Source organism: Monodon monoceros, unplaced genomic scaffold, assembly GCF_005190385.1.
Source record: "Monodon monoceros isolate NGI ecotype Baffin Bay Population unplaced genomic scaffold, NGI_Narwhal_1 Super_Scaffold_6, whole genome shotgun sequence".
In the NCBI taxonomy this organism is placed as follows: domain Eukaryota; kingdom Metazoa; phylum Chordata; class Mammalia; order Artiodactyla; family Monodontidae; genus Monodon; species Monodon monoceros.
In genome coordinates this window covers 82,752,009-82,767,877 of record NW_021703783.1, presented here as the reverse complement: position 1 = coordinate 82,767,877, position 15,869 = coordinate 82,752,009, and the positions used below count along the sequence as shown (strand labels likewise).

At 46.9% G+C, this 15,869-nt stretch overlaps 1 protein-coding gene across 2 annotated transcripts in view; it reads left to right on the top strand.

Moving 5' to 3' along the window:
* NT5DC3 (5'-nucleotidase domain containing 3) overlaps nt 1-15,869 on the top strand; it is a 51,433-nt gene that overhangs the window by 19,077 nt on the left and 16,487 nt on the right. For both annotated transcript variants that reach the window (XM_029206265.1, XM_029206266.1), the window contains exons 3-9: nt 5,271-5,345; nt 5,793-5,848; nt 11,430-11,520; nt 12,469-12,606; nt 14,349-14,409; nt 14,830-14,932; nt 15,077-15,178. In XM_029206265.1, the coding sequence (XP_029062098.1) occupies nt 5,271-5,345; nt 5,793-5,848; nt 11,430-11,520; nt 12,469-12,606; nt 14,349-14,409; nt 14,830-14,932; nt 15,077-15,178 (626 nt within the window). The remainder of the gene's footprint in view (nt 1-5,270; nt 5,346-5,792; nt 5,849-11,429; nt 11,521-12,468; nt 12,607-14,348; nt 14,410-14,829; nt 14,933-15,076; nt 15,179-15,869) is intronic.

The window sequence follows — 15,869 nt, the reverse complement described above, 5'->3', positions numbered from 1 at the left end:
TCTCATGGAGCAGTGACATAGGCTCTCCCAGAGCCTGATGCAGTGGCAGACTGTTGAGTTCTGGTTGGAAGGAATTCTTGAAATCATGGGCAATGTTTTCCTCTCATCACTGAACGGAATCGCGTTCTTAAAGAATATTTGACTGTCTTTTGATGTGTAGTCTTGTTGAGAGCTTATAATAAGGAAGGAAGAAAAACACTCAAAACCAAACGTGGTTTCCTCTAGTCTAGTTTGAGTACATGTTTCAGGAACCGGGATGAGAAGCATCCTCAGAGGTCGTCTGGACCAGTCCCCTTTGAGAACCCCTGACAGCATCCCGAGGAGTGTGCCTGGAGTGCAGGTGTTCTGAATTTGGGGAGATTCTTCCACGGGTTGAACAGTTCTGCCTTCATGCAGCTTTTACCACTGATCCCTCCTCTTCATTCATCCCTTCACGCGTTCATTCTCCCTTTACTCAGTCCTCTTCTGTGCTAAGCTCTGTCATAGAAGCAGGGAGGATGAAGGTGAGTAGGATACAGGTGCTGTCCTTGGAGAACCAACAGTCTAGTGGGGGAGTCCATCCTGTAGGCAGGTAAATTAGGAAGCCTCTGCCTGGTGGAGCCCTACAGACATCTGAACAGAGAGCTAGGCGTGTGCAGAGGATGGTTGGAACGACTTTCTCTGCCCGAGGGAATTGGGGAAACAACGAAGGAGGTGATATTTCAGTGGAATCTGGAAAGAGTTTATCCACAGAGGTGGGCTGGGGGTGGGGGAGGTTGGGTGTGAGTAACCTAGAAACCTAAATCATGAAAACTGATGCTTTATACTTGACTATTTGAGTAATGGGCTGGGTGTTATAGGGACCATTATGCCCTCTAAGACTTCTTTGACCTGTTGGATCATTCTTAGTTTTTCCGACCATTCTCGTTTGGCGTCTTTTCTCGTCTTTTCGTCGTCTCGGTCTCCCTCCCTTGTGTGTGCTCTGGTTTATCCCTCTCAAATGTGAGGCTCTGAACTAAAGATGTTACTGCAGGTGGGGTCTGACCAGTGTGGAGCAGAGGGAGCCCATCACCCTCCTGGTTCTGCGTGTCGTACCTTTATAAATGCTGTTTGGATCCTCACCGTTTGGTGCAGTGTATTTCCTGATCCCCTCAGCTTTTGGTTATCAGTGGATTTACTAAGAAACTCATTTGTCCTTATTCAAAATGCAGAAATGGCACTTGCCAAAAATAACATTCCCTTCAGCCACCGAGCTTTCTTTAGTTATGGCCACTTGATCAGATGTAAACCCATCTAGCCACTTGCCATCCAGCTGCATTTCTCCATTTGTTCAAGAGACTCTCTTCTCTTCGGTCTAACCCACGGTCCTTTCCCTTCACTTTGAGGATGGAAGCAGGATAAGGGCAAGGTGGTCCTGCTCTTGCCCTCCTATATGGCGGCTTATCCCATCTCCCCACCACCCCATTGGAGAGCGAGCGGAAGGGCTCTTGCACTGGTGCTGGCATTCTAATCCCAGGTCATCTGCAACGTTTGCTGTGACTGATGCCACTTACAAAACGAAGGTCATTATACTAACTAACAGCACCAACTGTTGGTGGTCTGCTTAGTGCCGAAAGCACGGGTTCTGGAGCCTGACTGCTGGAGTTTGAATCCTGGCTTTTACCACTTATTTCTTAGGTAATCTCGAGTAACTGACCTAATGTCTCTGAGCCTCAGTTTCCTCCTCTATCAAATGGGCACAGTACTTTTCTCACATGTTATTGTGATAATTAAAGGAGTTAATTTCTGTAAAATGCCTGGCACATAGAACACACTCAGTACAGGTTAGCTATTACTACTGTTATTTCTGATCGGCGTGACAGCCCTGCAAATGGATATTCACTCTGTATTACAGAGGCTTACGGAGTTCAGCTAGTAGTTCAAGGCCACAAGACCACTGGAGGCAGAACCAGAATTTGAACTTAGATTTGTGTATTTCCAAGGCAGAGATGCTCTCTTGTTTGTTCATGTTGCCTTTTGTGGGATTAATAACACCTTTTCTTTTACCCTGTGGGTTTGTTGTTCATATGAAAATAAAATATTCATGAAGATTAAAAATTTATGAACTTTGGAGAGAAAAGGGAGATGAAATAGATGGGAAAAAGGCACAATCATTATGATTAGAAAAGCTTCTAGATTTAAGATACTTATTTCATTCCCATTATGTCTGTTTGTTGCTTTGATAAAAGAAGTATGTCCTAACACTAATTATATCTAACATATTAATAGAGGCAGTTATGCTAACGCAGGTTTTTCTCTTGTTTTGGATTGGAAAATAATTCTTCCAAGACGCTGTTGGAAGCATTGAGTTTGGTGCCGTTTTTTCCTGCCAAAGGCTAAAAGTACTTGTGGAGATGAAAGACATCTGCTTTTGAGATGCATAGTAATAGAGCAGTAAGTTTGCACTTCAGCGTCTTCCCCAAAAGCAAATGTAAATGTTCCATCCCTTTCGTAATTACCCTTTCTCTTTTTTTTTTCACGAGAATAAGTTTTTACAAAAATTGAAATAAATATTGGGTAATAACTGTATCTATATTTTCATTCGGTACGTCTGCCCCAAGGGATATAGAAAGACAGTGTTAGAAGAGTTCTTAATTTCACCTCCCAGATTTGCACCCTCATCAGTGTTCCTGATTATTAATGGTTACCGACGTTCACCCGGTTTTTCAGATCCAAAGCCTAACAGCAGCCTCTACTCCTCAGTTCGCCTCTGTCCCACCTCCGATCTCTCAGCACATGCTGTCTCTTTTTTATAATAAACTTTTCCTTTTAGAAGAGTATTAGGGTTACAGAAAAGTTGCAAAGGTAATACAGAGGGTACACCCCATGGCTGGTTTCCCCTAATGTCGACATTGTACATTACCTCGGTGCACTTATCACAGCTGAAGAACTGATGTGAATGAATTGTTATTGATGAAAGTCTGTACTTGCTTCAGGTTTCCTTAGTTTTTAACCTCACGTCCTTTTCCTGGTCCAGGATCCCGTCCAGGACACCACATTGCATTTAGGTGTCACGTCTCCTTAGGTTTCTCTTGGCTCTGACAGTTTCTTACAAGTTCCTTAGTTTTGGTGACCCGTCGTTGACTTTGATGGTTGTGAAGAGTCCTGGTCAGTACATTTTAGCATGCCCTTCTCTTGGGCGTTGTCCCCTGTTTTCTCATGGTTAGACTGGGCTTGTGGATCTGGGGAGGAAGACCATGGAGGTAGAGTTCCATTCTCATCACATCCTGTCAACATGACTTACCACCGACGATGCTGGCCTTGACCACCCGGCTAAGGCAGTGTTTACCAGGTCTCTCCACTACAAAATTACTCTTATCTCCCTTCGCATACTGTACGTTTGGGAGGAAGTCAGTCGCTACAGCTGTGAGCTCTCTTTTCACTCCTTCAGAATGTGTCCTGCCTGCCTCTATCCACTTCTCCCCTCCCCCGCTGCCTGCACCCTGGTCCAAGCCGCCATCACCTCCCGCCCGATGGTGCGGTAGCCCCCTGACTGGTCCCCTGGCTTCTGTTCTTGCCCCTTAGTCTGTTCTCCATTCGGCAGCGAGAGTGAACCTTCAGACGTGAGTCATCTCGGTCCTGGACTCAAGGCCCCCTCGAGCCTTCCCATCACACTTGGAGTGACAGCAGAGGCCTCTAGTGCTCCTGGGCTCCAGGCTTCCTCACCAGCCTCCTCTCCTCTCCCCCTGCCCTCGCTCTGCTCTACCTTCGGGCCCTTGCACCTGCCAGTTCCTCTGGTGGGACCTCCTGCCTGACTCCGGGCAACCCGAAGCCTTGCTTCTCATTTTTTTTTTTTTTTTCCCCTAGATCTCTGAACCCTTGTACTGCATTCTTTCTGTAGTACTTATCACTATGAGGCACTGTACCATGTGTTGATATGTTTATGGTTCGCCTGCCCACCACAGAATGGAAACTTCTTAGGGGCAGAGGCGGTGTCAGTTGTTTTTTTGGTTTTTTTAGCTGCGCCCGTGGCATGCGGGATCTTAGTTCCCCAACCAGGGATCGAACCCGGGCCCCCTGCAGTGGAAACGTGGAGTCTTAACCACTGGTCCACCAGGGAAGTCCTGACAGTGTCAGTTTTGTTCACTGCCACACTCCTAGGCCCTGGTACAAAGTACGCGCTCAGTAAATACTTGACGCATTCATTGGACTCCACCGTTAAGTGAGAGTGTATAGTGCTTGGTGTGGAATCGCCTGATGCAGGTCATTTTGCCTTGGCTTCATGTTTTGTGTGGATTTTGGAGAACTTTGTTTCTATACCCTTCTGCGCAGGAGGGAAATAGCACTGAGTGATTCCTTGGCACACGTGGCAGGTGTTAGATAAACGAGCCCGAATGTGACATTTGACTCAGCGCTTTGTGCAGCTTGGCCGGGAAACTTGCCGCATGCGGGTCAGCCTGGTGGTTCCAGGAGATGTTCTTGCACACGCGTGACCCTGGCCGTGCACTGGGAGGTAGCTGTGCAGCCATGTAGAGGGGTTTCCTGTGCCCGTTGACAGTTGTGTAGGTTTTTTACGTAAGCAGTTCGCATCGTGATTGGGAGATCCTGGGGACACAGCCTCCCTAGTCTCAGAAGTCGATATTCTGGCCCGCAGGTGCACGCTCTGAGGGCAGGGGCAGTGGGGAGAGCCTGACCCCCCGCCTCACCACGCTCCGTGCTGTTTGGCCCAGGCCAGGTTGTTTCATCCGGAGCCTCTGAGGTCCCATCTGTCAAATGGGCATGGTGGGGCCAGCTGTGCAGAGCAGCAGACAGTGTGCTCGGTACGTCGGTGCTACCAGCGAGGTAACTGGTGTTCCAATTCTGAGATCTCGGGAGAGAGGGAAGGACTTGGATGCCGGGTGCAGTGGATAAGGAGGGGACTGGGACTTCTGTGTAGTAGGAGGGACAGGTTAATGATTAGGAAATAGCAGGGGAGCCAGGCCGTGTGTTCTGAACCAGGGTTGGAGCTGTACCCGGGAGCCGGGTGCCGAGAGAGGGTGTCTCTGGCCCGAGTGGGAGGAAGGCTGTACCGGGGGTCCCTGCAGCTGAGGACAGGGGAGAGTTAAGGCCAGAGAAGCAGGGCAGAAGGGGTGCTCCGTGGCCTGGCAGCGCTTGGTCTGGAAGCAGAGGGCAAGCTGTGGCCTGTCCCTTCTGACCCCAGCTTCCCACCCAAGTGCACGAGCCGTCTCAGCCTTCGTACAGGGGCCAAGGGTGGATGCTGTCTTGAACTTAGTACGTCACTAGCTAAAACCGGTTCCTTTCTTCCTTCTTAGTATCCCGCGGAAATCAGGAAGTATGAGTATGACCCAAACTTTGCAATCCGTGGACTGCATTATGACGTGCAGCGGGTAGGTTGAATTCTCATCCTTTTCTACAGTTACACGTGCTCGGGAGTCAAATGTACTCTTGATGCTTTTCTTTGCTGAACGTGTAAATTGATTTTAAATTTTGTTCTTTGGGGCTGAAGAACTAAATTATCCAAAACATCTTTGGATGAAGTCTTTTTCAAGAGACTGTATTGGAAGAGCATGAATGCATTTAGCCACTGGGAGATACTTGCTTATTTCCAATAGTCATTCATTTTCAACATTATGAGGACAAGGTGGTTGTCATATCTTTTTTTGCAGACAGGCCGTTTCCTTAATGAGGAACTCGGCAAGCAAAGAAACATACAGGATGCTTCTTTGTTTAAGACAACTTGATGTTGATAGGATTTATAATGACACCTGGCATTTTCATTAAATACGCAAAGTCTTGTGCATCATTTACCTGTGTGTGTGCTTGTGTTTTTGAAGGCAGTCTTGATGAAGATCGATGCTTTTCATTACATACAGCTGGGAACTGTCTACAGGTAAGCGGGAGAGGAAGTTAATTTAATTTACCCGAAGTAACCATGTGGCTTTGGGTTTCAAGACCCCCTGAGTGTTTAGTGATGGGAGGGCTGCAGTGTGTGTACCTGTGAATCATTCACTCATTCCCCCACTCCCTCCCTCCTTCAGAAACATTGATCAGGCCACTACCATGTTAGATGCTAATGGTTTGGCTTGCGAGGATGTCTTCAAGGAGCTCGGTATGTAGGTTGGAAGCCACACAGGTAGACCAATGAGTGCAGTCCACGGTGACCCAGGTGATGATGGACGTGTGCTCAGCCATTATGGAGCACTTTGGAGGACTCTGGGGAGGACGGGCTCTCCAAAGGCGATGGTGGCCACCTGAGTGCGGGTCCTGCAGAGGAGGTGTGGATGTGGAGGGATGGTGGGGGCAGGTGGTTGTTCCCACCATGGTAATTGAGTAGTTTGGATATTAAGACTCTTTTCCTCCTGTTTATTTATTTATTTATTTATTTATTTTGTGCGGTACGCGGGCCTCTCACTCACTGTTGTGGCCTCTCCCGTTGCGGAGCACAGGCTCCGGACGCGCAGGCCCAGCGGCCATGGCTCACGGGCCCAGCCGCTCCGCGGCATGCGGGATCTTCCCAAACCGGGGCACGAACCCGTGTCCCCTGCATCGGCAGGCGGACTCTCAACCACTGCGCCACCACGGAAGCCCTCCTGTTTATTATTGATAGAATTAGTAGAAGTACTGAGCTCAGTGAGAAATCTTTGTAACTTTGAAATGAAGGGTTTTGCCTTTTCTAATTCTTAAATTTGTGGGTGGGATTTAGGAGTGTGGTTTGTATTTATATATATATTTGGTATTTGTCTTTCTGTTTCTAAATGTGCTTACACTTCTGTTTCCTAATTTATTAATTCTGGACATTGTCCCTGCTGTGAGGGCTGAGGATTTGGCTCTCCTGCGCACGCACCCCCTTCTCCAGCCTCATCCTCCTAACCCTGTTGAGATCTCTCTCTGATTGTTTCACCGTTTGCATTATGACTCTGTAGGTCTTGTTCATTCTTAAGCCAAGTAGTGCACTGAGATCGTTTTCTTTTACAGTGCTTGGTTTTTAGGTTTACTAATAACCTCATTTTTTATTTGCTTAGTTTTCTAGTTAGGCATCTCTAGTTTTTTCCTTAATGTTCCATCACAGATATCCAGCATCTACTTATTTCCTCGCAATTCACATGTGTTACATAATGTCTCAGTTACTTTTTTTTTTGACTACCTCCTCCTGCTCTCATCTACTCTGATTGTTCATTCTGGGACTTCCATTTGCTACTTTCCTTGTTTCCTGGTTCCCACCTCTTCCTCTTTCTGGCTTTACTCCCTCATTTTGCTGGAGCACATCCTCCAGTAGCTTCTTGGTGCTGGATACGGCTGATTCTGGGGATCTGTGTTCGTTCATCAGTTCCTCTCGTTGGTGTCCCCTTGCAGGCCCCGTTCTCAATGTTGCTCAGTCAGGTGCCTCCTTCTCACCAACTGTTTGTTTTCCAAAACCATGTTGAAATGTCTTATCTGCTGATGTCTTTGCACTCATTTCCTTTGATTTTGAGCAGTTTGTTCTTTTGCTGTCATTTTAATGGTGTTTCGAGAGGGAGAAGAGGTGGTGGTGGTGACGAGAATAATAATATTAGTAATAATAAATAGCAACTAACAAATATTGAGTTTTGCAGTGAGACAGATACTGTCATAAAGGTTTTGAGTTAACTCATATGATCTTCCAAATAATCTTATAAGGTAGGTACTATTATTGGTCCCAGAGATGTTAATAGGTAACTTGCCCAAGGCCACACAGAAGTAGAATTCAGACCCAGACAGTCTGGCTCCAGAGTCTGTGCTCTTGGCCTGTGTACAGCAGGCATTTCTGAATGTATGAGGGTTAACTGGAAGTCCTCGGCAGATCTTTCAAATCTGTCCCTCCAATTATGTTTCTACCCTCTGCTCCTGGACTCAGTCGCTTATCCCATCTCTCCCGGGCTCTGTGGTGTTCTGCAGTGCAGTCCATCCTGGACGTAGTTGCTAGACTGATCTACCTAAAGCGTTGCCTTCAACAACCCCTCTCTCTTCTGAAATCCTGGATGGCTCCCCACTGTCTGAAGGATAGAGCCCAGATCTCTTAAATTTTCCATCAACCTTCTCTAAAACCCTTAGCTTCCTCTTCTGCCGTACACACCTCCTTTACTTCCTGGATTGGTTAAGACTCTTGGTTGCAAGTGACTGACACCCAACTCAAACTGGCTTTTAAAAAACCCCGGTTTGGGCTCACTAGTTGTGTAGTCTAGGGACAGAGCTTGTTGCAGGTGTAGCTGGCTCCAGGGGGCCAGGTAGTTGTTGTCAGTACTCTTTCCGTCTCTTGGCGTTCCTTCTCTCCGGCTTAGCTCACAGCAGGCCCCTCCGCGTGGTGACCCCTGGCAGTACCAGGCTTCCAGCCCCAGCTCCAGGTCAAGGGGGGAAGGGGAGTTTCTCTTCCCAGCAGTTTCAGCCAGTCTCAGGGAGTGGATGCCGGGCAGGTGCAACAACACAAATATTCCTTTCCTCCGAGTTCTCCTTTCGCACTGCTCGGCATCTGTTCAGGCTGGTGTTCTCCCAGGATGTGGTTTTCCTTCTCCTCTGCTTCTTGAAATCTCACCCATCCTTCTGCATGGCTGACTGGTGTTGAGGCCTCTCCTCACCCTCTCAGCCTGACAGGGTCTTCCTCTCCTGTGGTCCGCCCCATCCTGTGGCTCCTAATTATCTTGTTCCTTCTTTTGTGGATAAATCATCCGTCGTATTAGGGGTGTGGACAGGGCTAGGCTGGAGGAGCTTCTGAGACATTTAAAGGGGAAGGAGTGCTCAGGTTGAGGTCCTGGGAAGGTCGCTGGGGCCTCGGGGCTGAGAGGGGGTGTGGTAGCCAAAGCAGCAGGGGTGTGTGTGTGGCTCTGGAGTCCCACTTCCTGAGTGTGAACCCCAGCCCCACTGCTCACGTGTGTGCGGCCTCGAGCCAGTTATCGACCTGCTCAAAGTCTTGGTGTTTACTCCTCTGTAAAATGGGCATGATTCCAGCACCCACCTCCAGGGCGGCTGGTCATTTGGACTAGAGCATGCTTGGAACAGCATAGGCAGGCAAAAATGTCACTTCTCTCCTCTCTACCCTCCAAAGGGGTAACGAATGAGCAGATGGCGGGGAAGAATGCTTGTGTCTCAGCCTTGTCCCTCTCTGATCCCCGCAGGGTCGCTGCGTCGGGCCGGCTTTCCCACTTTGTGTGGGCTGTGTGCCTGAGCACCGCTGGGCCAGGGGGCGGGCTGGCTCCCCGCCGCAGTCCTGTTTCATACCCATGTTTTCAGATTTTAACTGGGAACCTTGTGAAAAGCTAGGATTGTTCCCATCGTAGTCACAGCAGCAGAACTTGGATAGTACTTACCATATACCGGGTGCCGTTCTGTTTATAGCAACTCATTTAATCTTCTCAGTAGGTACCACCAGGAGGTGGGTACTGCTGTTGCCCCTGCCCCCCTTTTAAAAAATGACACTGACACCCAAAGAGGTTAAATTACTTGTTCCTGGTCTAGGTCATCCCCCCAGCAGGTGAGGGAGCTGGGATTTGAACCCAGGGCAGACTCTTTCAGGTCTGTGCTCCTACCCTTTCTATTTCTCTGACGCACACAGGGCCACGTAAAGTTTTATTCTGATTTCAGTGCTGGTTTAGGCCGCATTCGGGTGCGGCAGGTCTGTGTGCTGCTCTGTCTGCATGTTTTGAGCTGGCATTTGGCTACGTGGGCCTTAAAGATGCAGCTTCTGTGGCCACGGGCCCGTGAACGTGTCTTAGAGGCGGCAGTGGCTTCCGAAGGACCAGGCAGCCCCTAGGGTGGGGACAGAAAAATAACTCCCCCGGCAGAATCCCTTTACTTTGTCTATTCCCTTTCTAGGTGTCAGAGCCTTAGGGGTGCTCACTGCTGACTGCTGCTGTGGCAGCCAGAGCTGTCTTCCAAGGTCACTGTCTAGAATGATCTGGTTTAGTCCCAGTGTCTTATCTGATTTCTGGAGCAAAGATAAAGGGAAGTCCAGTGCTCTTTTGTTTTCAAAGGCCAGTAGTTGTTTCAGGTTAATCAAGATCAGAAGCAAAATATCAGTGAATCCCCTTGGCTATTTTTAAAATTAAGATAAGGGTAGAGAATGGAGGAAAGAGGCTGAAGTGATATTTCCATTAAAGTTACACGTGACATGTAAATTATGTTTTATGCGTAGTTTAATATTGGCCAAGTGTGATAAGCGACCTGTGTGTATTAGTAACTGGTGTTTCCATCATTCACTCTGTGGTTTCCTCACCATTGGTGTCTGTTTCTCAGGTGCCTTCTCCTCTAGAGCAGGGGGTGGGGGACAGATATTTCCCTTCACAGTTCTCTAGAGGGGCTATTCCAGGTGAGGAAGTCTGAGACCATTAAACCCCACGTGAAACCACCTGCCCACAGCATGGGTACCAGAGACAGGGGTGGAATCCCGGCCAGTCAGACTCCACAATCTTTTTTTCCCTCTCTTTGGAGGAGTTGGATTCATTTACAGATTCTGTTGCAGCTCCTGGAAGCAGGCAGATGGGGGACGTTACCTTGACTTTTTACACATGGGGAAACTGGCCTTCAGTGTGTTGCAGCATTTGGGGTCATTCCTCCCGGAGGTGGTGTCAGGCATCCTGACGTGGCGTATTGTCCACTGGAGCCTGGTGTATGACTTTTTCTGCCTCAGCGCTCACCTTCTTAAGGTAGGGTATCAGAGGGCAGGAGGATGATGGGGACAGACCAGCCTCTCTCTCCTTAATGTATTAAAAACATTTTTAAAAAAAAAACCCCAAGACTCACCCCAAAGCAGGTCATTAGGAGGCCATGTACCTTGTTGAGGGAAGCCGTGTGATGTGGTGCTTGAAGAGCCTGGGACCCAGTCCTGACCCACCACTTTCTACTTTGGTGACCTTGGGCAAGGTCTGTGACCTTTCTGTGCCTTGGTGGCTTCTGCTGGAAAATGGGAAGAATAATAGTGCCTCCCTCCTAAGATTGCTGAGAACTAAGTGAATGACTACGTGGAATTCATTTCTGGCATTCAGCAGGGGCCATGTGGTATTAGCTATTATTTTTCCTGCTCTCATTACCAGTAGAATGGTAGTAGTTATAGTAGCAGCATCATGCCTGTTATTTATAGCAGCTACCGGTGGCACCTCCTGCCTCTTTGTGACAGCAGCGTCTTGCGTTTCAGTTGAAAAATGCCAGCAGTTGTCAGAGGTCTGAAAACTGTTGCTCTCTCTAGCTGATGCTAACTGCCTGTGTTACAGGCAGTTTGTAAATGTGTGACAGTTTTTTCTGAACACAGGTTCCATAATCTTTTGTGTTAACTCCCTAGTCTTAATGCCACAAAGTCATCTGTTTTACCATGGCTGTATTTTTATTATTGAGAGTGCTATATGCTTACTGAGCCAGTTATTCTCCAGTAACTTTGTGAATGCAAAAACATTGAGAGAATTAAGAACAAATAATGGAGTCATTATTTCACTGATCAAAATCACTGCCGCCTGTGATTTTCCCAGAGGCCTCAGCGTGGTCCCTGACGAGGAAGTCATTGAAATGTACGAGGGCTCCCACGTGCCTTTGGAACAGATGAGCGACTTTTATGGGAAGGTAACGAGAAATTATTTATTTACTTCAAGCAGCCTGTCTTTTTCCTTTTCGAAACGTGGCCTGGTAACTTTAGGATCTTGACCTACTAGGCTCTCTGCTTATAGGGAATCAGCAAGGACATTTGGGGTTGTGTTTTGAGAGACCCTCGATTTGAGAGAGATGGGTATGTTAGGGTCTCTCCTGGGTTCTTCCATGCTTCTCCTTTCTCAGCCCTTTCCCCCCTACCTGGTGAAGGCTCTGTATACCTTCCTTGTACCCCCTCGCTTGCCACCATCTCCCCGTGTGTGTCCCCACTTTCTGGATTAAGTCACTGGGGGCTATTGTACAGCAGCTGTTGCCTCCCCTGAGATTAAGGGCAGCACGTCACTTTGTGCCAAAGGGAAACCTCTGCTTTTCTAACTTTTGTGGTCCTCTTTGCTCTCCGAATTTCTGCTTCTTGTACTATTAGATGCGCTCTTATTTGCATGATCAAAATGCAGTGAAGATGTCCAATCACCTGGTAAACTTAGTCTTATAAATCACAGGTGTTCAGAGAAAGGCTCTTTTCCAAACCCCCATGTGGGCTGTGGTGCTCAAATTTAGGAGAGTTAGTGGCTTTTTATGCCATTCCATGGGCAAGAATCAATTTGCTGGCTTTCCCCTGTGTGTGGGGATGAAAGCGTGTGAGCTTTAAGATGGATGGAGCCAAAGGAGAGGAAAGGGAAGGGTGGTTAGACTTTTGGGGGGAAATCAGGGCATTTCCTTGGAAATCCCACTTACACTTAGAGTGAGACGTCAGCTCTGCTGTGAATGACAAGAAACAAGGTGAATGTTTTTACTTTTTCATTATTAGAATTTTCCTTTCCTTGTGGGGAGGGAGCCAGATGTTGACGACCAGAATCCCCTGGGTGAATGTAAAGTCTACTGTGGTGTTGGCTCCCTTGCTGAAGCCTTCCTCCCTGCCTGCAGAGTTCCCACGGAAACACCATGAAGCAGTTCATGGACATCTTCTCCCTGCCCGAGATGACCCTGCTGTCCTGTGTGAACGAGTACTTTCTGAAGAACAACATTGACTATGAGCCCGTGCACCTGTACAAAGACGTCAAGGTGGTGTGGACGTGGGGTGCCATGACGCTGCAGCTCTTCTAGCTGCGCAGCAGAAGTAACAGAATCCCTGGCCTCCCCTGTCGGCTGGGTCTTTGAAATCATCCTTTGCTTGGGATCTCTTTTATTTGTGGTTTAACCCTGAAAAATCCTAAGAAAGATGTTATGTTAGGAGAATTGGAAGTGAGTCAAATTGGTTGTTAAAAGAAGAGGGTACTTGCTATCTGGATTTCCATGTGCGTACATACACACATCATTTACATGACTTTGTGTTTATGTATTTTAATTTACATTCATATTCACATGTGTCTATAGATATATTCTTTAAGCTGTCTGAACTTTTTTCAGTACTTAAAAATATGTTTATATATTGCTTATTTAATATATATTTTTAATACATATTTCTAAGCATCTATTATTTAAATATCTGTATTTTTAAAAGATCCATATGTACATACTACAGTGTTTTTATTATGTGTTCATGACTAATTTTAAGTATTGACTGCCCTGAATCATGGGTTTTAAGAAGATATAGGATGAATGAACAGTTTCTCAATATCAGTCTGGTGTTATTTGAACTAAATTTAAATATTTAGTTTTGGTTCTCTGTTTTGCTCACACGAATACTTCATCTTTAAGAATCACTGGTAGTTATGTAACCCTTAGCATTCATGAGGAAAGATGTTTACTAGAAAGTTCAGTTTTTACTATGAAGTATTACTACCACTAATAGTGAACACACATGTAGAGTTTACTGTGTTCCAGGCACTATTTTTCTGAATGCTTTATGCATATTAACGAATTAAATCCTCAGAAGAATGCCCTGAGCTCTTATCACCTTCCTTTTACAGATAGAGAAATTGAGGCACAGAGAGGTTGAGTAACTTGCCCAAGGACATCCAGCTAGTAAGTAGCAGAGCCTGCATTTCAGGCCAGGAGGCTGGGCTCCGGCTTGCTCTTAACCACTGCCTTCTGCCGATGCGCAGTTGAAACAGGCCTGTGGTGGAAGATAAGTGAGGTTGAGTTTACAGTCCAGAGGTGCTCATTCCTGACGTTAAGCACCTACCAATTTTCTAAGTCTTATGGCCCAGTTTTTCTTCAGCCCAGTCCCCTGCTACAGACTCCAGAAAGTTTCCATGTGCCTCCAGGAGTGCCCATCTATGTAGTAGACTTGCTTAGAGCTACCTGAGAACGGGGCTGTGCTCTGAGACCTGCCAGGCATGACACCTGCCAGTGGCTTTTCCTCACGTCTGCCGGCTGGACCACATCTCTGCCCGAGTTCCAAGATCCTTGACAGTTCCTTGCCTCTTTGGTAGCACTGAAGAGAGGAGGATCCTATCATTGTTCTCTGCCCAACAGAACCTGCTGCTGGGGTCCAGGGAAGGGTGCAAAGATGGAAAGAGCAATAATTCCCTTTTGTTCAGATGACCTGGAATTATTTGATCACGATACTGCATATAAATGACTGTTTATCCTGTGGGACTTCATTCAGAATTGTTCATACAAATTACCTCCTCCAAGTGGCTTTTTTGAAAATTGCACTGGAAACTGCTGCTATCACCATGGCAACTTAAGTTTCTTCCCAGGGGCCACCTGTGATAAATGGACCAGAATTTAGATTTCATTTAGTGCTTAGGTTGCCAGGCTTCTGCAGACAGACATTATCCTGAAGGCCATTTCGCTTGGCCTCTTACTCAGACTGTCTCAGTTATACTCTGACTGATTAAAAACGTATCTTTTGGCAGGATTCGATTCGGGACGTGCACACCAAAGGAATCATGTACAGAGCAATTGAAGCAGATGTTGGTACGTACCGGACGCTATCGTGAAGATCAGCCTCCCCTTTGCTATGTAATTACGCAGGCATTTTACTCTCACTCCAGGTGCTGAGCAGGGGCTGTAGTACCTCTTCTGAGTGCAGTGCAGGGACCTTGCATCCTGGCGCCTTAGATGTCTCCCTCCCCTTTGTCTCAGAACTTGACATAATCCCGACTGGAAAGGAGAGGAGCTGGTAGCTGCAGCCACTTAGGTTTTTCCACTTAGACTGAAGAGGCAGGGTGTTGGTTACTGATGCACCGGGTACCGATATACTGCCTCGAACCAAGCTTCCTGAAGGCTTTTCTCCCCTCAAGTGCCCTAGACAGTGCTGGACCCCATTTAGGAAGTGCTTGCAGATTAACTGACTTCACCCTGAAACTCTGTGTGCATTTTTCTCTTGCTCTTTAGAAAAGTACATCTGCTACCCTGAGCAGACCCGTGCAGTGTTGGCCAAACTGGCTGATCACGGCAAGAAGATGTTTCTCATCACCAATAGCCCCAGTAGCTTTGTGTAAGTTCTTCTGTGATTCCTGGCTACTTTCTGGCTCACTTCCTGTACTCCCTGTATTTTGATAGCTGGAAATTCGAAAGAAAAAGTTGCAAGAATAGTTAATCCCTGCAGTGTTAGACTAACCTGGCTGAAATGTTGTTCTAGGGACAAAGGGATGAGGTATATTGTTGGAAAAGACTGGAGGGACCTGTTTGATGTGGTCATTGTTCAGGCGGAGAAGCCAAACTTCTTTAATGATAAGCGGAGGTAAGTGTCTGTCTTTTTAGGGACTAGATTTTATTCATTTGCTGCTGCGAATACTTACGTAATGTGTCTTGGTGAAATCCAGTTGGAAAATCACAAGCATCTAACATCATAGCTTTTGATTTTTAACCTCTAGCAAGTAATTGCAAGGAAGGTGGGATGAGTACATAGCAGACAGCTGACACCTCTTGAAACGGTTCTCAATTCAGTTCGGGCTACTTCAGTCCTCTGAGTCAGGCTTTAAGAGAACAATTGACAACAATGAAAATTCCAAATTTAGCATCACATAGTAAATTAGATCTCTCGATGCAGATGCCTTGTGAAGCATAACAAAACAGCAACAGCAAACCACCTGGTGGGTATCTCTTTAAATAGAGCTCTAAATGGTTCACTGACAATTGCACTTAGATTTTGCAGAACTTCTCTGCAATACAGGTTTTGCATCAAGTGGAGTAAATCTAGACCAAAACTTAAAGTCTTTCTGCCGCAGAATCCTTGAGCAATAGAGGAATGGGAAAGTTTGGGTTGTGAAGGTGACAGGGGTGTGCTCTTCGCGTTTTGTGACTGAGGGTCGGGGGTCCTAAAAGGTGATTTAACGTGCGGGGCAGACCGGTTCACCAAGAGTCATCCCGCACAAATGTCAGTAGTGTTGAGAGTAACTGCACTAGGATTATAAAAATAATTCCTATTTGTA